At 41.9% G+C, this 26,346-nt stretch overlaps 1 protein-coding gene across 1 annotated transcript; it reads right to left on the bottom strand.

The window, feature by feature from the left end:
- Positions 1-1,505: 1,505 nt before the first annotated feature.
- OPRM1 (opioid receptor mu 1) lies at positions 1,506-25,139 on the bottom strand. Its single transcript, XM_063390140.1, has 4 exons — positions 24,612-25,139; positions 10,441-10,793; positions 9,002-9,522; positions 1,506-3,885 (listed from the first exon to the last, which is right to left on the bottom strand). Exons 1-4 carry the CDS (start codon positions 24,926-24,928, stop codon positions 3,847-3,849), a joined length of 1,230 nt encoding a protein of 409 aa, XP_063246210.1. The 5' UTR covers positions 24,929-25,139; the 3' UTR covers positions 1,506-3,846.
- Between the last annotated feature and the right edge of the window lie 1,207 nt (positions 25,140-26,346).

Genomic DNA, 26,346 nt, shown 5'->3' with positions numbered 1-26,346 from the left:
TGTTTAATGCAAAGCAAAAACTGAAAGAATGTCTTTCAGTTTGTTTGTACAAAAAGACTTTCAAGAGAACACAATCTTAAAAACCTAGTTCTGAGAAAATCAAGTAACACAGAAGTAGGTCACTTAAAAAAATTATTGAATGGTTTTTGGAAAAGAAGAGCTAAACTTTTTTTATAAATTTGGCACAACACTGACCTTATACAGAAAACTGCTTGGATCAAAAAGATCCTAACACACCAAACCTTGTGAAAAATAAGTAGCTAGGACAGGGACACCCCAAAGAGGACTGTGTCTGCAGGCAGCCCACACTGGGGCACTGGAGAACCCCAAGTAGTATTTTTACCACTGCAGTTGGTGCATAGTTGATTTCTAGGGTTTTTCCCAATTACCTTGGTTAATTAGTGGGAATTAGTTGAGACTGTTTTGCCCATGACACAATCTAAGTGACTTATTTGTTTATTAATTTGGAGATATGGAAGGACATGATGGAGATTTCTAAGGTTTCTTCCCAATTTTCAACATGAGAGTCAGATGCCTATAGCACAAGTAAGCCTACTCGTGCTGTCTGGACTTTATTAACAATAAAGCCAAAAAGATGGGGAGTTCAGCTGTTGAGCTCTCCCTCCCCTTTGTTAGTTGAGTGCACTGGCATAAGTCAGCTCAAAGCCAACTCAGCTGCATATTTCTTCTGCTAAACCACCTGCAACTACACATTCCAGCTTCAAGACAGACAAACACACACGAAGAGACTTAGGTTCATGGAGTCTATCTCTGCAGTGGAAAATGGCAACTCCAGGATGGAGCACCTCTTGTTGAGGGGACATTAAGTAGAAAATCTCTTCAATTTTTTTCTTCTCTTTCTAGAGGCTCCTTCAAGTAAATGGGGAATTGGCTGATGTAATTGCCAAGGCATTTGAAAAGTCATGGAAGTCTGGTGTTGTCCCAGGTGACTGGAAAAAGAGAAACACTGCACTTGTCTTTAAAATGGGTAAAAGGAGGCTCATGGGAACTAACATATCAGGCTCACCTCTGGGTCTGGGAACATCATGGAACTCCTAGAAGCTGTATCAGTGAACATGGGGGACAGGGAGGTGATTTGGGACAGCCTGTATGACTTCAACAAGGGCAAATCCTGCCTGACCAACCTTGTGGCCTTCTATGATGGAGTGACTACATCAGTGGATTAGAGAAGGCCCTTGGGTGTCATCTATCTGGACATTGGTAAGACTCGTGACATGGTCTCCCACAGTATCCCTCTCTCTAAATTGGGCACATATGGCTTTGATGGGTGGACTGCTCAATAGATGAGAAACTTTGGACAGCCACACCCCAAGAGTAGTGGTCTAAGACTCAGTGTCCACATGGACATCAGTACAAATGGTCTCCCTCAGGGATCTGTTTGGGATCAGTGCTATTTAATGCTTTCACCACAAACACTGACAACGGGGTTGAGCGCAGATCCACAAGAAACAGACACTTTAATAATAAAGGTTTACAGTGCAGATACAGAAGCTGTGTAATAACATGCTACTTACTGCAAAGCACTACCAATGAACACTCTAGCCTTATAGAAAAAAACCCATTTTTTCTAGTGCTCTGCTAATAAAATTTATTTCCTCATATCCTTAAACCATCAAAGCTACAACATTATTACTGCTAAACATATTTACAGTCAGGGTTCTCAATTGTTGGACTGCAGAAACAGAAAATGTCCTTAAAAATATTTGGCTGTCTGCTAGCAAGTCACAGCATTTTGCCTGTGTGTTTCATGCAAAATAAAGAAATAATGGCTTCAATTAATTATGTAAATTTTGTGAAAGCCGAACTTTTGACTACTCACAAAACTATGATCTTAAGTTTACCTAAACATGTTTTTGGTCTACCAGTTAAGACTTTTCAAATACTCATTCAATATTTTAAAATTTTTTGATTGTTGTATGTGAGCATGTCAGACTGCTCTGAATCCATCAGGTAGTAATGATGTCATAGGATGTTACTCCATTCAAATCTAATGTATCCTATGTTGGTTTTGTTACTTAAATAATACTGTTGTGTGGTGCAAAACAATAAAATTCTTCCAAGTGCCTATCTTATGCTGTTTAAAAATTAGATGCAAAACCTCTCAGAATGGTGATGACTCTGGTTTAAACTTTAATGATGACTATGAGGTGACATAGCTAAACTGACAGGAAATTAAACATAAATCCTTATGACCACACAGTGGAATTATCAACAGAAAGAGAAAAAAATTAAGGCACTTCTGTTATACCTAGCTTCATATTCTGCTGATATATAGGCTACATTTAGCTGCAACACAGTGATGAAACTCAAAGAATCCTTTAATTTACAACTTGCAAGGATTTTGTCTTCAATCTTTATTATGCAGTCTACGGCAGAAACAAACAATTTCACATTATAACCTTATTGTAACACAGACTTTAACAATGCAAATAAATACATTTTGGCTGCTGAAAAAAGGAAAAGACAAAACCTCCCTCTGTTCCATATAGTTGTATTTCAGAATACACTTTAATTCACCAAAGTACATTTTCCCCAGTTAACTACTGATGATTTATTTACAAAGCAAGTAAGAAACAATGTCTAGAAAATACCATTGCACCACGAATTATCTACATGGGTATTTCTAATTTTCCTACTAGAAAACAGCTAAGAAGGCATTTGCTGCAGCACAATGTTTCTTCCTGAAATCTTAATGTGTTTTAGCAGCTAATACAAAATGTAGATGCAGACTGTACTATGTTCATTAGAAAAGCAAACACACTATGGGTTTGATTAAGAAAAAATAGATGTCTAGCAAATTGTTTTTTAAAATTGCTTTTTTAAAAAAGGTCTAATGCATTAACTGCTCCAAGTACTTCACACAGGGGCTGTCATTTACTTACAAATTGAAAATGCTGCTGACAGAGTAGCTGAAATTTTAGAAACTACTTGAAAGAGAAGACATCATCAGCCTGTTCAAGCTCTGACAGGCTCATAGCTACATTCTTATTCACAAAGAAATTTATGTTAATATATGCTGTTTGGGGGATCATTTGACAATCAATAACAATGTCGAATACTTTCATTTACTCATCTCTTTAGAAAAAGTGATAGTTATTGTTTTGATTTTAAAGTCTTTTTTAAATATATGTGAAATAGAAGCAGAAGATGAAGCTTGGGGTTTTTTTCGGGGGGGGTTATGGTTTGTGGTGTTTTTGTTTTTTTTTTTTTTTAAAGTGATCACTGAAAAAGATATTTTCCTTTGAAACTGCAGAACATGCAACCCTTGCAAGAGATGACCTCTTGAACTACATGTGTTTCTCTACATGACCTCGTGAGACTTCAGCACACAAATAACCTGCACAGAAAACACCTCTACAAATAAATTTTAAGAGTAAATAGAGTGTACCAAACAGTATTACAACTTCATATTCCATTATTTTCTATCCTCAAAAGCTCACCTTGTTTTTCAAACTGTAGCTGTCTAGCCTTTGAACTTGTGTTTCCAACCTGTTTTAACACCACTGTAACTTACCAAGAGCATGTCAGGTTGCTACAGGCACAGTAGCTTTGCTCTAGACTAAAGTATGTGCTCCTGGTAAACAGGACTGCTTTGAACACTGGAGCTGGGAAGGCCCCGCGTCTCCTGGCTCTGCTCGCCGTTACCTTTCATGCTTCTGTTATGTGCAATGCAGATGTGCTGCAGAAGCAATTTTTGACAGAGTGGAAAAGCAGGCACTTTCCTCTGTGGTATGTTTTTTTTGAGGGAAAGCATATCCTACATGTTGCCACTAGCACTCTGTGGCAGTGGCAACTGCTGTGAGAGCCATGCAGCAGGAGACCCTGTCACGGCAGTGGAGTAGTTTCAGCTTCTTGAAGTTCCAACTGAAAGGAAAGAAATTGCAAATACAATGAACAATTGCTTGATATCTTCCCACCCACAAGTTTGTGTGTGTGTGGTTTTTTTAGGAGGAATTCATTTCTCATTTGCAGCTACTGTCTGGATGTATAAAGCTAAGCACATAGCCCAGAGTAAGGCAAGACTACGCTTTTGCTGTGAAGCAACAGAGGAAATGATCACAAAGAAACATCAATAGGACTGAAATTTGAATTAGAATATAATTCATATTAAGTCAGTTGTTCTCTTTCTAGGGTGGAACTCTTTATGAATTCCACAAGCAAGCAAAAATTTCACTTCCTTTCTGCAGCAGTTCCAGGGGAATTAGTATTTTACACATTCTATGCCCATATCAGAACAGTGTCTAACTTTGGGATTTTCAGTTATAGCCTAGTTTCAATTCTGTGTGAGGTGGACTTACATCAGCAAAAAAGCCCAACAACCTCTCAGCCCTGTGTCCACAGTCTCCATGCTGAGTCCTGCTTGCATGCAGGCACGGCAGCACTACAGACATTTTCATTGAGAAAACCTGCTTACTGCAAGGCACGGCCAGAAGGGCTGAAACCCCTTTTTGCTCTGCAAATTTTGTACCAGAACCTGCTGAGAGCTGGGTGGGAGACTCTGCAAATCAAGGGTTTACGGAATGGAAAGCAAAGACACAGATGAAGCCTAGAGATTCACAAAGAACTCATGTCAATGTTACAAAAGAAAGCCCAGTTTTAAGCATCTACTGAACTTAGACAAGTATTTCATAGATGTCACTATCTCGCCAGAAACGGGCTTTATAAGAAACCAGTACTTGAAAATTATTATGAGATACAGTATAATTCACAAAGGAGACATACTAATTTTCTAAAAATACACAGGAAGGCCATTCTCTGTTAATACGGGTAGATGTGAATCTGCCAAGAAGCTGCCCAATTTTTTTCATGTTTCTGCAAAAGGAACCACCAGCATTCCCCACATTTGTTCACAGTGGGTGATACAGCACAAGGAAAACTAGGAATTAAGAAAATACTTCACTTAGTTAATCAAAGTGAAGCTGGCTTTCAATTTTTCCTTGTTTTAACTTAAAAGCTTTTTCTTGAATCCAATATCCTTTCTATTTCTACATGTGGCTGCCAATCCAGGCAGTAAAGGCAAAGCTTTCAGGGCTGAGTCTTTTGTTATTGAACATATCTGAGGCCTCATTTTCATCATATGGGGAGGATTTAGTTTCCATTAGGGCATTTAGACATTTCAGCAGTTGACAAGAAAGCATCAGAAGCTAAAATTGAAAAGAAGAGTTACACATAGGATGACTAAATAGTCCTGAAGATGTGCCTATACATAATTTGCTTAGTTGCTCGAATACACTCAGGTGAAGCTGCTACAAAAGCAGCTATAAAAACAGATCACAAAGAAATGAATCCACTGAAACAAATTAAATTTCTCAGATTTCTATAACTATTAATAAACAAGTTCCCAAATTATTTTGGATTTTTTCTTATTAACACATAGGTACTAGCAAAAACTTAGTTTTCAGGGGAAAATAGCTATCAATTGATTTTACATTTTAAAAATTAAACCCTCTTTTAATCTCAGAGATAAACTGATGCAGTGAGTCTCTGAGCATCTGAAGTAAAAGCTATTTCAATATACTTGCTGAGACTTTGATAGGAATCGGTTAATATCAACAACATCAAAAACCCTCAGACATTTGCAAAAGCTTCTGTTTGGTCCTTCAGTCCCCTCCTCTGCCAATACTTGGTCATAGAGGAAAGTTCAAAGAAAGCAGTTTTGCTTTTCAAGTGCTTTCTCCCCCCAAGATTATATCACTCCTTCTCCATGCAAATGCACTTACAAGATTGCATAAAACCTCCTGAAAACTATAAGCACTTAATCTAGATCTTTTTGGTAATGCCAAGGAGCCACAGAGTAGGCCAAAGGCCAATCTGTTAACTCAGAATAATATGAATATTTATGATGTTTCCTGTTGGTGCTTTTGAACTGATAGAAGACACCGTTGTTCCTTCCAACAACTTAAATACTTAAGAGTGTTAATTCTAAATGCTTTTAAATGCTGTTAAGAGTGTTAGGCTTTATGTGATTTAGCCTTGCAGTTCTCATTAACTTTAGCAGGAGTAAAGAATTCTCACTTGGCAAAAAAACAACTTGTAGAGCATCTGTTTCTTAGAAAATTATACAAAGTGTGCCAAGTAATACACAGTCTTGCAATTAGAATTTGTACCAAATGCTCTCCAAGGCCTTGTCCCTACAAGAAAGAGCTTGTCAGTATACTTCAATCAACAGATACACAAGCTAGACTTTCTTTTACAGGAAGCACTTGCCTGTAAAAAGAATACCCTGTCTATAGGATTTGCAGAATCTCACTGTCTGAGCAAATATTGGTTTGTCTGGGGGTTTATTTTCTTTTTTCTTTTCTGAGAGTTAAAGCTGCATTTGCTGTAGGGCTTTTTGTGTTTAAAATAATAATAGAAAAATACTAGGTATTATACTTGTAGTTACTATTCCAGAGAACCTTTTTAGTGTAATTAGTTCAAAATATTGTCTCTCATTCTGATAAAAGCAGACATCAAAAAACATCTCTTACAGAAATGTCTGCTGGAGAAATAAAAGATAAATTAATATTAAGCTTTGAAAATAGCTTGTTGTGAATATATTCTATACACATTATACAGAGTGAGAAAGACTGTACCAGTTGCAGGGAGAAGGCCCAGGTAAGCATTCAGGGAGTGCATCTGGCAGTAATAAACCAATGGCAGCATCAGCAGCTGCCAAAGCAAGGACTGCAGGGATGGTGGGGAGGGAAGTGGAGTTGGCCACTCCAGAGTCTTTCAAATACCTGAACATGCAAAGACTTATCCACCCACCTATGAAGACCTGAGCTACCAAGTGCTGTCTTCTCCTCCCTGGCTCTGGGGAAAACTGATGGTTAGTTGCTAGGAAGAGCTACCAAAGTAGTCAAACAATTTCTTCCAGCTCTGCATACACCTTTTTTATTCCATCCAGATTGGCTCTGCGCTTCAGTTTCTATCCTTGCTGCCTCACTTGGACCTCATTCCTTATGTTTCTCCTCAGCATTCCTCCTCTCACCTCCCTTTCCCTTCAGTGTCCTTCCCTTCCCTTCTCTTTACATACACTTTATTTCTTAGTAACTAATTTATTTCATCACTATTCCCTGCAGGAAAAAGCAAACCCTAACCAGCAAAGAACCCAACTCTAGGACTACCTTCCCCCTTATTGACACTCCCAAGATCACTTCCCTTGCATGCTCCATCCCTGCCCTAGCGGGCTGTCTCTCTTGGGGGTGTAGGCTGAAACATCTCTCTGGAAAACATCATCTTCTATTCTGTGCTTGCTCAGTGCTCAGGGAAATAGATTTTATTTCACTCAGCCTCCAAGCAGTGCCACATTAATCTTTTCTATGGGTAGAAGTTTAGGAGGCTACAGCTCTCCTAGAAGTAATATAAAGATGTATAACTAAATGAAGAAAATGGGTGTGTACACACTGCACTGTAAACAGCTGGAATTGTACTAGACAGAAATACAATCTGGTTGTCAGACACATGCACAAAACTGGCTCCATTCAGGATTACAAATGCATTATTAACAGATGAATGTAGTAGTTTGCTACGCCTAGTAAACACTACACATATATACACACATTACATACATACACATATATATGTGCGCCTATGCCAAGTTTGGCAGTCCTGCTTCACCAGCAGACTGAGCAGGTGCCAATTTCACAGGCCACAGTTTAGTATGTATGAATCAGACACTGGTGAACAATACCAATTGTTGAAGCTGAATAAAGCTTCTTGCTTTAGCCCTTCTCCATCTAGACTTCCCTCCTCTTTTCTGGTGCAATTACTGTTAAGTCTCCTTAGAGATGGGAATATTCTTATTTGGGCTATCTGGAAGCAGCTGAGTGTCAGGTAAGTAGCTGCTTTCACAAGAAGCCACTGAGTTCTGCACCTTGATGAGGCAGCCAGCTTGTGGCTGAAGTGGCAGCAGCAGTGAGAAACTGTTGCATGAGCAACCTAAGTATATTGCTGAAAGGTGATATGGCAAGGAACGAACCAGGCTTATGCCTTTTGTTCTTATTTTCAGGGAATTACAGAGACAACTCAAACTTCTAGTGCTTGCAATGTTCTTGAATTACTTTCATGAATGCTAAGATTTGCTTTCATGTTTTGCCGAGATGGAGCTTGGAAATTCTCAAGACTAAGCACAGGACCATGGATATTGAACATGTACAAAAGAGCTTCTTTGCAAAAACTATGCAAAAATTGGCTGAATAAAAAAAACCCAAAACAACTCTTGTTATCTGATGTGCCATAAAACTCCTACTTCTTAAAGGTTTTTCGTATATGGAAAAAGGGTTTTTTCTTTTCTTGGTGTACCTGAAATGGCAAAATGGCAGATTAGTATTTAACATGTGTGTATATATTTTCATATATATATATATATATATACACACACATATATACACATATACACACACACACATATATATATTTATACACGCATATCTAACCCCACCTTATTCACCACTTATCTGACACAAGAGCTGCATGTAGACAAGCCTTGGTCTGTCTCTTGCATGACTCTCAGGACAAACAAGGCCAGGTAGGCCTTCTTTGTTCATCAGTGAAAAGTGAACAAGCAGAGTTTTTTATCTTTTTATTCACTGCTGCAATGGGAGGAAAAGAGAGATCTGTATTCTGTCCCACTCCTGTCTCCATCAGCAGACAAGGAGTATGAACAGGGAAATCTGTGATTAATCTTCAACCTGTTGCAAACATTTTGCAAGGGAAACACTGTTTTATGTGCTTTGTACATGCATGCACGCTGGACCCAGTCACTCAAGGTACCCTTTAGAACCCTTGGCTTCTGAGCAGCAACCAGGGCAGAGAACAATTAGCACCATGCAGGACTGGGGTCTCTGTGCATGCATACACCAGTTTCAAATATAACCTTGAAGGTGTCCAGACCTTCAAACAGCTACAGATCAGTGTAAGTGGTAACTTCAGAACACATGTCATCTCCAAGCGGGTGGCCTGGATCCAGAGATGACATCTCCACTGCTAGTCATACCTGATGGTTAGTCCTATCCACAGTGTTGGCAGTGGAAGCATGGTCACGAGTGTTTTGTCGGACTCGGGTGGAGTTTTGCTGCTCAATGGCTGAGGAAGTGGGGATGCAGAACTCTCTGAAACACCTTTTGAAATTCTCATCTAGAAATGCATAAAGGACTGGATTAAGGCAGCTATTTGTGTACCCTAGAGCAATACAGAAGTGCCAGGAGACAGTCTGGAAAGTAGTTTCTGGGATGTTGACCAGGGCTTTAATGATAACATAGATGTGGATGGGAGTCCAGCAGACAATGAAGACTGCCACCACCACAAGCACCATCCGTGTGATTCTCCGCAGGTTCCTGTCCTTCTCTTTGGAGCCGGATAACATGCGGACACTCTTCAGGCGCAAAATCATCAGCCCGTAACACACGGTAATGATCAGGACTGGCATGATGAAGGCAAAGATGAACACACAGATCTTCAGCAGGTTCTCCCAGTACCAAGCAGGGTGGGAGAATGTAAGTGTGCAGTCAATTGAGCCTGAGGAAAAGGAAAACAGCAGAGAAGAACATGCAGGTCAATTTTTTGTTTGCTTTTCTTTTAATTAAATATCACAGGCAAATATATGAAGACTTTACACCTACGTAAACATGTAAAATGAAGCAATCTGTGACCTGACATTGGCACAAACATTGGTAGGATTGAGTGCTGTAAAATGTGCATGAACTGTGAGTTAGGAAAACAAAACCAAATTAACATGTTCTCTTTTGCATATTATGGCTTGGAATTTAATGCACACTAAACAATGAAAAGAACTGAATTGTCATAATGCTTAAACTTTGACTCATCTTCACTTTCACTATAAAGAATGATGAAAAGGAAGATTGTTAAGCCACCATATATGCTGAGAGTTTGGGCATTTCAGGGCAATGGAGAAGAGACACTTGGTAACTATGCACTGGGGAGGGTCTGGATTTATGTTGACATGCTGTCACTGCCCCTCTACGGAAGATCTTAGAGCACCAGTGGTCCAGAACGTGCTCTCTGCTCTGCTGGACGGGGTGTAACATCTAGGATGGCCAGCTTCCTAGCAGGAGTATCTTGGGTAAAGCACAGGCTCCTGTGCTGTGGGGCAATGCAGAACTGCCCCACAGCAGAAGGCAGGCAGGCACAGATGCTTTTCTAAACACTACAGCAAACTGAGTGGTGCAGCAATACCTGTGGACCCACAGAAGGAGCTGGAGCTGCTTAACAAAGGACATATCACATGCACTGCTTGTCCAGTCAACTACAGCCAGATGCAAAATTGTTGAAGGGACTCATTTGCACTGATACTTGATTTACACAGGTAAAGCAAGGAGGTCAGAAGTTAATTCAATGCCTCTACACTACAGTGACACAATGCAGAAAGAAGTTCAAATGCTGAATACTCAATTTAGGAATGAAAGCCAGACTTACCATGCCTGTATTTAGTAGTTGCCATGAACATAACTGGCAGGCCAATGGCAGAGGAAAGAATCCAGTTGCAGACATTGACAATTTTGGCATTTCGGGGGGTACGGAAATCAAGGGCTTTAACTGGGTGGCAAACAGCCACGTAGCGATCCACACTCATGGTGCAGAGAGTGAAGATACTGGTGAACATGTTGTAGTAGTCTATGGAAATAACAATCTTACAAAGGATGGTACCAAATGGCCAAGTTCCCATCAAGTAATTCACACTCTGGAATGGCAGAGTACTTGTTGCTAGGGCATCTGCCAATGCAAGATTGAAAATATAGATGTTGGTGGCAGTCTTCATTTTCGTGTACCTAGAAAAAAAAATTGGCAAAGCATGTGAATGACCACAACTGACACTGTTAAATAAGACTGTGCATCATCTATAAGACACTTCTGTAAAATAATGTGCTAGATACTGTCAAAGATCACATTTTCTGCTTTCAACCAAATGACCATGCTATGATTCAGCTGCATGTTGGCAGCTCAGTGAGACATCAGGTAAAGCATATAAGGAAGAAAAGATAAATTTCACTTGTGCAGAAGAAAAAGATACACATAGAAGAAACAATATCATACATGCTAAAAATTGAGAAGCTGAAAAAAAATTTATCTTTACAAATCAGATACTGTACTACACGGATAGATTTTCTGTACCTGCTGATGTCATGCCAAATATCATAACTATGTTCTGTAGAAATAGAGAATTAATTTGTAGAATGTGGAGTAGTAATGATGTCATTCCAAATGAGCAGCACTTGAGACCCAATTTTTATCTAGATGCTGTACTTTTGCAGTGGTACAAAAAAGGTTTCAATTTAAGTAATGTTCCTGGCCATGCTGCCCTGACTGCTACTGACGTTGCTGGGCCCTGTGGCAGCTTGGATTTTGGCTTGCTCTTTTGATGAAACTTCCTTCCATTTTTGCAAAACTAACAAGCAGAGTGTTTGATCAAACATTTTATAATTTATTGAGTGCTTTTCAAGAGGAATAGCTCATTTCAAAAGACCTATTAGGGAACTTGCTAGGGGAGACAAAATGTAAAATACACTATTTCATACGTTTTATCTCTCTGAGTTAGATCTCTTCAGAACATTAGTCATTTCCAAAAAATCCCAATGAAAGGATTGTGTAGGGAATGTGCATTTGGAACTTTGGTAGAATGTGCAGAAATGCAAACTTCATGTTGAATGGACTTAGAAAGCTTTTATGATGAACATTTGAAGTGATTGGTATTGGATCTGTTCTCTCATTTTTAGCACTGTGCATGAGAAGACACTAACAATCCAAATTTCAGTTTAGGGTGGTTTTTAAAAACAGATTTTCAAGTAGATTCAAACCCTATCTTGACTGCTGCCTTGAGAAAGTATGATCTGAATATGATACTTTCAAGTTGTAAATAAACTCCATATTCTGAAAGTCCTGTAAAAACTTTTCTTACTCAATTTCTATAACAAGTTTGTAACTAACACATGAGGAGGTAGATGCTGCAAGCATCTACAACTCTCTCTTCTGGAAATTGGCAAAAATGTACAAGATTGCAATGTGGGAGAGGTACACAATAAAAACTACAGCTCTAAAAACTGTTTGGAGGGAGGAGAGAATATCAAAATGCATAAAAATGATCAAAATTTATATCTCTCCAAAGGTCTGAGATATCCAGGAGCAGCTGAAGGTGTGTCCAGAGCTAACCTGAAGGTTTGATTGTGTTGTGAACAGACACATCCAGCTTACTCCCACCTGACCTGCTCAGGCAGGGACAGTGACAGAGAGGCAGTGGCTCTCAGCTCTGCACAAACAGGGAAGGGTGACAAGGATTCTGTGCCCTCACCCAGGCTGCTGATCCCTGCTCAGACCTCAGATGACTGCCTGCCTTCTTTACAGCTGGACAGGAAAGCTGGACACTTGGGAATGCTGCTCAGTGCTGCTGCCATCACGTGATTCCGGGACAGGTCTGTCTGGAGAGTGCATCACCAGGGAATAATGCCTTGTTATCAGTAATTAAAGCCATTGTGATTCAAAAGGAAGGCTTGACACAGCAAAAAAACTCAAACCATCAACCAATATGTAAATGACTTTCAGGTTGGCATGACAGAGGATGGACAGAAAAATGCTCAGAATAAATAGAATAGAATAAATAGAATACAGTTTCTTCACTAGCCATGGGCCTTATCCCACTTAAATGTTATATATTTTTCAGTTTTGTTACCTAATTTTCATTGTCAGTTTAAGTTTAAAAGTTCTTGGACTTACTTTGTTTAATGGCCTCTACAGACCATTAGTGAAAGGTTTTGCTTGATGTACTCTGTAATCTTTGTACTTCTAATCATGCTGTTCTTACAATGAATAGAAGCAGAGCTCTTATGGTGATAAAAAGTATTTACCTCCACAACTGCCTAATCAACAAAAGCCTATTGAAATTTTCAATATTCTTTTCAGTGAATTCTATGGGATTTGGGCGTTTCCTTGTACGGAATATTTAAAGATTTTATAAGGGGCTTATTTCTGTAAGGTACATTTTGTAAAACATGTATTTTTCAAAATAAGTAGATTATCAATGTCCCCAGGATTATTTTTTGGCATGAATAAATAAATACTAAAGCAATTGATTAGATGTAATTTTAACAGCATGAAAAATAAGAGTCGATCAAAACGGAGCTTTTCAAAGTCTTGATCTTAGCTCTTATTATACTGTTTGCTAAGGTATCAGACTACTATTTGAACAAGCAAACAAACATTTCCATTATCCAGACATAGATGTATATGTGATGTGATTTCTACAGTTGAGAGGGACTTAGTAATACCAAAATTTATAATGCAATACCAAAACTTACAAATACAATCTTTTAAGATACTACTTTCACACTTTCTTCCAAACTCACTAGAGACAAACTTCATTCAAACTCACTCTAAAAATTAACAGATTTGTAGGGAAAAAATCCTAATTGCAACTCATGAAAATCTGAATACTGGTATTTAGATTACACTGAAATTTCAGCATCTAAAACATCAAGTGCATTAAATTTTGCATGACCATAAGCAAGATTGCAAGTGAAGACAAAAGTTTGCTTTGGGTGGTGTTACTTCTATTTTACAACTCTGCAATTAAAAGACTATTAGAATGTGATGATTAAGGGGCTTTTTGTGAATATTTAGTGCAATACTGCTTTTGGTATATACCCAAATTAATTATGCTCATTATAATACTGGCACCTACTGGTATAGCCCTTCTAACTCCTCAGTGCAGGTTTTGTGTCATAAAATATACATTTATGAACTGTTCTTTTGTTGGCAATAGTAGATGATATATCAGGTTTACAACAGTAAGAATACACTTTATATTTGTTTAATTTTTTAGGGAAGGCTCAGCCTTGTCTTTATCTTCAATCCTACAAAGCTTTAAAGAGCTTCAAGTTTGAAGACCTGAGCTGTACAATTGAGATTTGCTTGGAATAAGAAAAAGCAATGGAGAAAAGAGTGAGAATTCAGCTCAGACAGTCACCAAGTTCCTCATATTCAAGGATTATTAGAAAGTCTTGAAATGGACCCCTCAACTGTCTGCCCACAGGTCACTTGTACTTTGCAAACCAAATAAAACTTTCACCAGAATAACCTCAGAGAGACTCCAGCTCCCAAGTGTAACAGCACCTTGGACAGGAGCCAGGAGCACCTTCCCTTCCACTTCTCATGCAACAGGAGAGATGTGAGCATGTTTGTGACTCCACGGCCCTGTTGCTGGCCTGTCCACTCCAAAAGTTTAGTTACCATATTTTATATATATATATTTTTAAGAGTCTCTTCTTTTAAGCGTCTTAAAATGTAATTAAATCTTTAGTTTGCATCATACTTTATTTAAGCCTCACAGAGTTTGTACACTGCTATTGCAGCCTATACAACTAACACAGTCGTGTTGCTCCTGCTCCTTGGTCAAGTGGTTTACATCCATGTGGATTGTTGAGATATCCTCTCCTCCAAAGCCTTCTGCCCTTCTGGACCAGACCAGCTTTACAGCATCCTTGGACCACTGGGCTGGTGCAAAGAAGCTAGAGAGGTCCACATTTAGCTCAGTGTAATACAGAGTATAACAATAATAATACAGATAAAATATAATCATTATTATTATTATTAATAATAATGATGATGATGATCAGAGTAATACATAACATTAAAAATTAATTTGAAAAATTTCCTCTCTGAATAACATCAGTGAGGAGGAACGCAGAAACAGTCTTTTGTACTTAGGAAATTGACTGGTCGATGACAGACTGGTAATAATATACTTTCAGGAACACAAAGGCAGGCAAGATTTTCCCTACAGAATGCTAATTTGGAGACAAAGACTACTCCAAGATCTGTGTTTAAGTTCAGCGCAAAATACACGAAAACCTGGACAAAGTCACTGGAGATTCACTGCAGAAAGCAGTCACTCTCAAAATGGTTTGGCTGCTGAAAGAAACAACAGCCAACAGTTGGGTCTTGCATACAGATAACGTGACAGAACTCTTCTTGATACTGGAGATGAGGTTAGTGTTTCAAATTCATGTTCTTCTTGCATAAATGACTTGTTAAACAAATGAAGAATCATTATGTGCATACATTAGATTAGCTGAGGTCGCCTTGGGTGGGAAGACTAAAAACATGTGAGGTATGCCTATTAATCTTTTTTTTTTCCCATGATTGTTCTGGTGCACCTTGTATATGCAACTCAAAAACAGTAGGAAAAATGGATTTTCTGTCATGTTTTCTTGAGATATCAGGTACTTCCAATTTTTCTTGAGCCCTTAAAGCGTTGAACAGTCATGACATATTTAAGGTGGTCTGTAAAAACCCCGATTTTTTTCTGTCTACCAATCCAGTTTTAATATTTGACACTGAAATGAAGTCTCTCAAGCCCCATTCTGGAAAGTATCTTTGAGCTAAAGGGTCTCAAATGATGGACTTTACTGACATCCATCTATTTTATTATCCTTTTCTTCCCATGGTAATGGGTCTGTATAGGGTGAAAGAACCACACTGTATCTCAGTCACTGCTGTGACATGTGCAGTGGTAGGCTGTAACCTATTAAAAGTTTTGAAGTCATATATATTCTGGGTAAGTCTAACCTTCCTGTCTGCAAGCACATGATTTAATCAGCTTGAAAACATAAGTCTTTGATTTTTCTATTCATGGGTACTTCTGAATGCTTATTCCTTAACACATTGAATTCCATCTCTGGCTACAAGCACCATAAATCTGTGCGCAACCCTGATAGGTTATTAGGCAGTAAGGCCACCCAGACTGCAGGTGCCATCTTGTGGTTAACAACCTCTGCATCCTTTTGATGTACGTTCTACTGAAGAGATCTTATACAAGGCTGTAATTTAAACATAGTAAGCTCTGAGTGAAATCAAACCAACAACAAATCGAAAAACTAAACAAAACCTTGAGTAGCTACAACAGAGCTGAAAGCATTTACATTTGGTTGCAATGAAATTGGGCAATTTGCATCACATTCACTTACTTCCTGCACCCAACCCGAGTTTGGGGGCAAAAGCTGAAATGGGGAAGTGAGGAAGCTTTTACTGCCTTTAAGAGAGACACAGGCAGTTGCTGTTCCCTCCTGTCAAAGCCTTGCATCCTGACTCCCAGCACTGCACTACCCAGTCACTGCTGTGACCTGTCACGGTGGTTTAATTAGAGATGAAAAATATTAGGCATCACTTAGGTGTCAAGGCATGACATACTGAGGGAGCGTAGCAGATCTAAAAGAGTTTAGCTATTTGACATACTCAGTCATACTTCACATACATTGTTCTGGAGCAGCCTTCTCTCCTTTCTTCACTCACTGGCAAGGGGATGTCCATTTTTGAAGGAGTCTGAGTGTAGATGTGCTCAGTATGGGCACAGGACAGGGAGCTGCTGGACTACAGTTGCTTCAGTTGCTACCTCCTTTCTCCCTACGAATTTGTTCTCCTACTACTTTGTCACTTCATTCTCCTCCATAGTACAAACGAGATTTGGCCAGAATGTCACCAAAGTTTACTTCCCTTGGGTTAACTTGTTAGCATCTTTGACTTCCCAGCTTATCCCTTCCTCTTATCAGGGCAGTGCCAAGCCATGTGCAGATCCAGCAGTATTTGCCTACAGGATGCAGGAGAAGCAAGCAGAACACATCACCTCCTGGGAAGCAGCACCAGCTCAGGGCCGTTTTTCTTGTACTCAGAACCCATCAGGAATTTATCTCACACCTCAGCTTTGGGAGAGGGTGAGCTAAACAAAAGCCTTTCAGGCAGAGTCACCTTTAGACTTCAGTGCCAGTCTTCTGGGAAATGATGTGGCACCAAGAGAATTGTGAGGGCATCTGACTCATCTGGTTTTCCTGTGTTGGACTTTGGACTAAAAATGACCTGCTGCTGTCTTTGTGGCTCTTCCTGATTTTACTTTTTTGTTACTGAAAGGCATCATAGAGAAGTCCTCTTTCTACAATTTAGTTTGAGCCAGTGAGTTTAGGCTCTACCTAGAGAAAATAAAACAAGCTTTTTTCTTTTGGGAAAAATAGCTGTTTTCAGGAGGAAGGCTGGTCCTTTCCCTTGATGTCTGACTGAGAGGATTAACAAACAAGGAGATTACTTCAGACAGAACACAAAAACTTCGCAATAGTCATTAAAGGTAATTATTGTATGATTTCTTATTATTTTATGCCTTTTAAAAGTTACACAAATGTGAAAAACATCCTGGCAGAAGTCCATTCAGAATAAAACTGATGTGATGCATTTTTTTTTCAAAAAGGGGTGGAGAACCATTCAAGAACAGGTATAGGTATATCACTTGCCACAAAAATATTTAAGATGCTGCCATAACTCCCAATTTCCTCTCCTTTCCTCATATTTCATAAAAAGCCACTTAATGATAAAAACCAAATGACAGTAATAAGTATGCTCCAGTGCCAAAACATTCATCTGCTGGTACACTTCCTTTCATTCCAGCCTGGCTGGGCAGGGGGGAAATTACCTGCCAATTATTTCAGAACTTAATCTGGCCTGTTTGTCAAACCACTTTTATTGGAGTCTCTGTTTGCCTGGTGCTGAGGCATATATGGGTCTCCAATAAAGGTCGCTGCTTTCATGGCTATTGTGTAACATCTCTCTCTGAAATAAATCAATGGTGCTAAAAAGGCTAACTGCAATATATTGCCATTATCCAGCAGCAGGTGCTTATTGTTGAAGGTTTTGCTTTGCTAGGAAGACATATAAAGGAAAACTGTCAGTATATTCAATTTGACTTTTGCCCCCCGCCTTCAGGGAAGTGTGACTGAGAGCAAAACTGCTGACTACACCTCTGATAACTGTGGTGACATTTTTCTAGAGGGGACAAGTTATCAGCTACTTTGTGTGGTTTCCAGGTGCTGGCACCCTCCTCCTGATCTGTAGACTGATCACCTGAGATAAGGACTGTACAAGAAATATCCCTGGTCAGCAGGGAAGCTGGCAGGAAGCCTTTCAAGACAGTTTTTATGCTAGTAGATATGAGATCCCTAAAGGTGTGGTAGGGAACAGCAGGCAGTCAATGCCCCTGGTCAGAGGGTAGCAGGGAGATGGCATGGGGCTGGAGGCCAGGCCATACACAGACTGCACAGACCACAGTAACATTTTTTAGGTATGGACTCATGCATACAGGAGATTGGGATCTTCTGGTGAAGCTGTTGAGTGTAATCTGGAAAGGAGCAACAGAGGTGAGACAAAGGAACTAGAGAGACAACAAAGGCAGAGGAAGGCTTGCTTATGATGTGGGGAGAAGGGGAAAGCAGGCAGTGGTGGAAGCTGGCATGACAGGAAGGAGCACAGTTATGTGTTATGTGAGAAGACCAGATCTGGAAGAGTTGGAAATCATGGACTCAGTCTCTACATGACAAGGATGAGATTGTGTCTGAAACTGGCTCTGGGAGAGTTACTAAGACCACAATCTTATGAGAGTGAGTTGGGTAATTGGCTCCTTAGATGATTTTCCTATAGGGGCAGCACATCCCAGGGCTGAAGATTAGCACAGTGACTACTGCTGCTCCCTGTTCCCCCTTAAAAAAGAGACTTCACTCAGCTGGAACTGCTCCACACAATACGATGAGGAGGAGATGCTCCATTTTACACAAACATTTTTGTTCTGAAGTTTTATTCCTGATCTGAGATACAAGATCTTATAGCTGATAATTGAACACTTCTCAGTAAGAAGGTGGAAAATCTATTTCATGTCCTTCACAGTTATTTGATTAGCTGTGGTGTGTCATCCCTACCTTTTTTCATCATGTAAATTCAAAGGGAAATACAAATAAAATTTAGAAGTGTTTAACATTAAATGGATGAATGAGAATGCTTATCACAGCTCAGCTAAGCTGTGGAATTCCTTGATAGTGAACACCATTAAAAGCCCATTTCCAAAAAGGACTAGGGGTCTTTGAAAGATAATTATAATATTCCCACTTTTAATACCATAAATCCAAACTTCCTGATATAAACTGAAGAAGACACAGATGGTTATAAAACGAGCTTTCTTTGAGATCAGCTTAAGCACAACAATTCAGAAAATAGTTGCTTTTGGATTTTTTAAAAATGTTTGTTAATGAAGATCTCTACAATAACCATCTTAGAACACCTAAGCTTAAAAATAACCAAATTAGAATCAGTAAAAATGCTTCAAATGTTCGTTTTGAAGCACCTTTGTTTAGTAGTGGCAATCTTTGTGACCTTCTTCTTCCAATCCTATTTTTGATCCTCATTTTTTTGGGAGTACTGCATGCTAGAAATGTCCACAAAAAGCTACTGAATAAATGCTGATGCAAACTGCAGCTCAGAAAGTCTCTCTGCATTCTAAAAGTCTATTAGAAGGATACTGACACAGTGTTACTCCTTATTTTTTCCACTCTGTGACTAAACACCAGCTGCTGGCTATGGCTGGGAAAGAATCTAGTAAGCTAAATTGCGATTCTGAGACATTTGGATTTGCATCATGTTACGTTTGAGACTTTTGTAAATATATCACCTTTTGATCTAGAAAAGTCACAAAAGCTTATTCACAGTGTTCAGCAAAAGTTATGCTTGATGGTTTGGGAAAACACTGTAAATGAAAATGAAATAAAGCAGTACTTCAGGATTATGTTAGCTAAACAGCTCACTAGTCATTAGCTTGCTAGTAATTATGTAATATAAGCAATATGTGCATACAGTATTTTCTACCCTTACTGGAGCCTTGAAAATTGGTAACTTTGGATTACTTTTTATAAATAAATTTTTTAAAAAATCAGGTCGTGTTTAACACTATTTTTTCATGGGAGCCATTACATAATGTTACTCCAGGAAAAGCACAGCTTTTTACAGGCAAATTGAGCAAGAAGCGTTGTTTTCTGCCCGGAGCTCCGCAGTGATAGGCACTAGCAGGGCCAGAGGGTCTGTGCACTCCTGCACACAGGACAGCATGCCAGGCCCAGGCTCTGGAGATGATTCTGGGGCTCTCACTCATCCCTCAGGTGCCTCTGCCTCCTCAGTGAGATGGGGATTACACCCAGGTCGCAGCCTCATGTATTTTTGGTCAATTTTTCATCATGTCTGTAAAAACATATTTTTAAAAAAATAATATAAAGCTATACATTCCATTTTATCTCTCTGCTTTCCTTCATCTTGGGGGAGGGAGGGAGCTGCTTGCTAGTTAAACATTTAGCCACCAGCAATGGTTGGTGAACTCTGTCACAAACAGTATGCAAACAGGGACACCTGCCTTTCTGTAAGGCAGGATGCTGAGGGTACCCCCCTTGCTATGCTGCTGATTTAATCCAGCTCCTCTGCTGCTCTGCCCAACAGTGCTCCCTCAGTTCTGTCCCCAGGTCTTCTCTGGCTGCTGCTGTGAGCTGTATTAATTCATAATTGACATGGCTGGATAAGGCTGCTGAGGCTTTCATCTCTTAGCATGGGGGTGCAACCTTTACAGTCAGAGGAACAGGCAGGACACTCACACAAGCAATGCTGTGTAAACACAGAGGAGTTCATGAGGCTGTGGAGAGGAAAGAAAAGCAAGAATTGTATCTATTTCTCTGTTTTTAAGCTCCCTGATCTATGCTGCTACAAAAGCTGCTGAAGGTCACCTTACACACTGCGCCCATAAGACCATGTCACCTTGCAAAGAACCTATCTTTTAGAAACACTTGTTTTGCTTCTTCCACTTTCAAGCTTGTGATAACTTTCAGATTTTTTTGTTTCTAAAAAGACTCCACACTTTTGTGCACATCTCTGAAAATATTTATTCCTCTGGCGATATCAATTATTCCTACAATTGAAATTTCAACTCTAAGTCTGTTCTACCTAATGAAACAGTTTTTCTGAATTGTAAGTGAGCACAGCTGAACTAACCAGAGTTTTCAGTGCTGCACAGTCTTTCCAGATTAGATGATACTTCAGTCACAGCTCTTTTTTGTTTTTTCAAAATACTATTAAGAGGCTGTTTTGAGACACATGGGAAGATTTCTCTTAATTTCAGAGAGCGGACTTCTTCGACTTCTTTGCCTGTTTGCCTTTTTTTTTTTTTTTTTTTTTCTTTAAAGCAGTGTTATCATTTACTCAATGAAACAAGACATTCCTTCCTCTACAAAGGACTGTGGAGAACCTGAGACCCCTTTGTTTATGATATGTGAACAATTTATGGCAAAACAGTTGAGGACTCACTCTGAGCCTGAGTGACTTCAGAGGCTGTTGTTGGAATTACAGTTCTCCCAGAGCATTTGGATTGCGGAGGACTGGGGCCTCTGTGAGCTATTCCTGTCTTCCAGACCTGCAATGCTTAAGATTTTCATCTAGGATCTATTGCAGCTTTCTAGCATATTGCCTTTGTCACAAGGCATATTCTTATTTCCACTCTAAGAGCGAGACTAATATTCCACCGACTCGATGAGAAAGCTGGGAAAGCCTTTGGATTACTGTGAAAATTAATTCAATGCCACATGGTACTAATTGTACACTGCCTTGTTGTACTTCACAGCAGCCAGAAGTAGCATTTGCTGTTGATATAGCCATAACAACATTGTATTCATATTAGCAGTTTACACTTACACAAAACACATGAGGAAAACAGATAAAAATTATCTACAGGTTTTCTGGATTACAGGAAATTCACAGCTAGCAGTAAAACCTATGAAACTACTACTGCTGTCACTTGAAGGTATTTTTTGGTACTTGAGAAAGGCAACAGCTCAGTAGCATGAGGTTAAGCCTCACACACTACATATAAACCAGGTAAATATTAATTCAACGATGAAAGCATTCAGCTGAACAGGAACTATCTGGAAGAATGAGGAGGGTGGATGAGAATGCATTAATTGTAACATAATGTGTATAAATTGGAAATCCATGGACCTGCTTTGTATGAAGAGTCTTCTTTTCACATTGATAATCACAATACATTTCTAACTCCTCCTTGCACATATCTGCTTTCTGACCTCTGTTTGCCCCAGCAGGGATAGCAAGGTGATAGTGATAGTTCCCTGTCAGGCCAGCACTTGCACAGCTCTGGCACCAAACCCCTGGATTTGCCTCGGGTGGAAAAATTTTAAGAGTGATAATGTTTATAAGAATGATATAATTATTTTAAAACTATTTCCAAAGAAATCAAGCATGCAATGCTGGCATGCAGCATACTCGATCTGAAGTCTGTTGCTTTCACTGGGACTGGACTCTGAAAGGTGAGTAGGACAGTTTCAAATATCTAGGCACCTACCTCCCAACTCCTAGTATTTTCAAGACAAACTAGGTACCAATATTACTTAAAAATCTCAATTTTAGTAGCCTCAATTCTTCTCACAATTACTTTGAATTTCAACGTTTTGTTCTTCCTGAGCAGGCACAATGGGAAAGGCAGATAAAAAAGGGGAGTTTTGTACGATGACAAATTCAATCCAGAGAAACTTTGGCCTCTTATGTGTAGTTGGATGCAAGGAGGCATGAATGTGAGCGCATAGGATCATCATTCCATAGGTTCATATTCTATGATTTGAAACATTCTCAAGCTAGGATAGCTTGCAACAGGAATTAAATCACTAAGTGCCCTTTTGCTGACCAGATACACTAAAACTACAGAGAAGCACAGAAAGGGAATGTATTTTTATGCTGTTTAAGCCGCAGATCATATTTAGCCATTAGAATGTAAATTCCTTGTCATCCCAATTATTAAACAGCTGCGTGGTACTAATTGGGAAGGAATTCTGTCATACCAAAAGCTGTTCTTGCACAGGAGACTTAGGGTTTGCCATAAAATTCCTCATGCTTTTGGACACGCCATTTAATTTGTGTTTTCCTCTGTAAAATGAAAAAATATTTTTGCTTTCTCCTAATGCTTCTGGCTTTTGTTTTTAAGCTGTCATCCCAGGGAAAGATGCTTTTTTTAGATAGAAATCTAAACACAAGTGCCTCATTCGATTTGGCTTTGTGGTGCAAGTGTAATTCAATTAATTACTGTAAGAAATATGAACCTAGTAAGGGTTATGCCCAGGATAATAAATACATAATTCCAGGCATGGACAACCTGTGGCATATTTCTCTGCTGACAGCTATCCTGTCTCTGTTACACTGTGCATCTGCTTTTCCTCCCAGAGGAATGCATTCAACACTGCTATGGAGATTGCAGTCATGCCCCCACTCAGAAGCCTTTCTGCAGTTGTATCTTCACACAGACAGCTTGAGTTTCAGACTGAGCAAATCCACAAGACAGAAGAGAATCTCCTCAGCCCTGTGCTCTGTGCAGCCTCTAAAGTACAGTTAAACCCACAAGGTTTCTGAACTGCTTCAGTCTGAACCACTGACGGACACTGTGTTCGCGCTAGGTCTACCAGATGCACAGTGACATCCCTAACCAGTGCCCAGGGCATCATCCTCCATCCTGCCGCAACACCCCTCCGTGACCGCGACCCTCACCCCCGGCTCTCCGCAGCCGGCGCTGCCCCGGCGCACGCCACGCCACCGCTGCCGCCGGACTGCCAGCGATGCCAAAGGACAACCCCGGCCCTCAGGCCCCGACTGCTCGGGAACCACAGCTCAAAGGGAGAACGGACGCTCCAGACGGGGAGTGCTGGGGCTGCCCCGACAGGCACGGAGCGCGCCCCTGGGCCGTCCCCATCTCCCCCGTTAAAAGCGCCCGCTGGGCTCTCCGGGCTCAGTGGATGCTCGGTGTGGAAGGGACGCGCAGCCTCGAGGGGCGATGAGCTCGGCCGGCCCCGTCCTGTCGCGCCCCCGTCCCGCCGCTCCCGGGAGGTGGCAGTGTTCCCCCACGGAAGGAACCCGCCCGGCTCCGCTCCGCCGCCTCCTTCATCTCCCTCTCGCTCGTTTTCCGCTCGTTTACGGGCAATGGATTTATCGCGCGTGATCTGATCTGTAATAGCCCCGCTGGGGGCTTTTTCTCTTGCGGGCGAGAAAGCTGCGAAGTGCCGCACACAGCCGGAACGCCGGAATTACGGACAGCGGTCGCGATCGCGGCACACGTATTTATACACGTGTGTACGCATGTATGTTTGTACACATATAAAAATGTATTTCAATAGACACATATAGATCTAGACATGAGCCAGAGGATGTCCAAACACGGCCACAGAGAAGCGTTTAGCCGCGGTGCCATTTACAATTTGTTCGTGCGTTTGGGAGAGGTGAGTGGAAAGACAGGTGGATGCGTGCTGGCTATCCGTGTACCACCCGTATCCGTGTACCACCCCGTACACGCTCACAGGCAGCAGCTACAGTCCCTTTAAATCCTCGCTCCTCAGGGGACAGGTGCGGGATTCAGGCCCCGCTGGCCAGAGCCGCTGGCAGAGATGCTGCAGCTCGGAGGGTCCTTAGCACATCCTCGGACGCGCAGCGGTTTCTGACGGACCGGCCGCCCCTCACGTCTCCACCGCAAGTTTCTCTTCCCCCATCACCCGCTCCGGCTCTTTATCAAAACCCTTCTCCCTTTCCCACAGGGGCCGGCGCCCGTCCGCACCCCCAGCGCGCCCTTTTGCGCGCTGTCCGGCGCAGGGGGCCCGCAGCATCCCCGCCGGGACACCGTCCCGCATCCCGGCTCCTGGCGACGGGATTCCGCCCCGACGGCAGGGGCCGTGGGCTGCGGGGCGGGGCAGGGCGGCACTCACCTGACGATGACATACATGACCAAGAAGTTGCCGAAGAGCCCCACGACGCAGACCACGGAGTAGAGGGCCATGATGGCGATGGCGGTGACCACGGAGGGGCCGCCGCCCGCGGGCGCGCAGGGCCCGCCGCCCGCGCTGCCATTGCCGCCGCCGCAGGGCTCGGAGCGGTTCCAGCCCAGCGCCGCCGAGGCGTTGCCCCAGGCCGGGCAGGGTGGCCCGGGCGGGCGGCAGGCGGAGGCGTTGGCGGCGAACGGGACCTCCAGGGCGCCGGCGAGGAGCGGCGCGGACGCGTTGCCCAGCAGGTAGGCGACAGCCATGGCGCGCAGCGGCGTCAGCGCGGACACCCGCTCCCCGCGCCCCGGGGACGCCGCGGTGCCGGCGCGGTGTCGGCGAGGCGACGGCGCCCGCCCGCCCCGACGGCGCGCCCCGCCGCTGGGTGCGGGCACATGTGTGCGGCGGGCGGGGCGGGCCCGGAGGAGGGGCCGTGTCCGCGGCAGCGGCGGAGCCACCTCCCCTCGCCCGCCGCCCGCCGCCGCTCCTCCCCGGCCGGCGGGACGCGGGGACGGCCGCCCCCAGCGGCGAGCGGGACGCACCCGCGGGGCACAGCGGGCGGCGCGCCGGCGGTGTTCCCTCCCCTGCGGGTGGCACTTGAAGGCAAAACGCTTAAAATGTGCCCTTCCCCAGAGCCACAGGCATCTGGCAGATACCGGAGAGAGAACCGGGGGACACTGACTTGGCGAGATAAAGGCCGGTGCAGAGAGGAGATCAGTGCGCGACTGATTATAGTAGTGAGTTAGGGATCTTGGCAAAGCGATGTGATTACAGTGATTAAAGAGATAACAGAACCTTGTAATAAAATGAGATAAACTTTACGGCAACACTTTGTGAGGAGTGGTTGTGAACAGAATTGTCCTTTGGAAATGACTCGGATCTCTTGGATCCTCAGGATTTTCAGAGGACTTTCTGTTCAGAGCTCCAAGGATGTTCTCCCCTAGATGTTGGTGTGATTGTTATCGGATATGATAACACAGATAGGAACGACATCAAAACCGTTCTCTTGATCCGTACACTCATTGTTACTGGGTGCTTAATTCGCACTCTGCTTGTTTGCACCAGCACCTTTTTGTGATCAGCTGCTCCAGATGAGTACAGAGGTGCAGGGCTGCCTGATGGCTGATTATTAGGACTCACCTCATTTACTGTCTCACTAATGAAATCAGAAGAGATCCCTGGTAAGGCAGAAAGAATAGCTCCTGGTGAACAGGGAAGTGACAGAGTAGCAGTGATTGCTCCCGCTGCCTCATCACGGATGCACACTTATCCTGCTCACCCTGTGCAGAGCACCTCCTGCTATTTCAGGAGTGGTAATGAAAAAAGCGGGGAAGAAAGGAATTGCAACCTAAGAGAAAGATGCAGAATCCTGGGCATTTTAGTCTAAGGATTAGACTAAACCTATGTGCTTGTGCCACAAGCAATGGAAACCAGTGTTGCTCAGGGCAAGTAACAGTAGCAGAATGGACCACACACTCTTTCGATGTATATCTGATAATTTGTGGGGAGGAAGAAGAGGGAATGGGAAAGGGGAGTCACTGGACTTTGAGAGGGATCTAGATATGGAGAATTTTTATTCCCTTTTTCGTTCAAAAGTGAAATGGAAGGAGAAGAACAAGTAAGCTACTAATGGGCACTTTCAGTAGATAGCATGTCTTCATGGCTAGAGAGTATTTTCAGCATC

The sequence above is a fragment of the Prinia subflava genome, chromosome 2 (genome assembly GCF_021018805.1).
Source record: "Prinia subflava isolate CZ2003 ecotype Zambia chromosome 2, Cam_Psub_1.2, whole genome shotgun sequence".
NCBI classification, from domain to species: Eukaryota; Metazoa; Chordata; class Aves; order Passeriformes; family Cisticolidae; genus Prinia; species Prinia subflava.
Note: the sequence above shows the minus strand (reverse complement) of the source record. Positions and strands in the feature narration are given on the sequence as shown.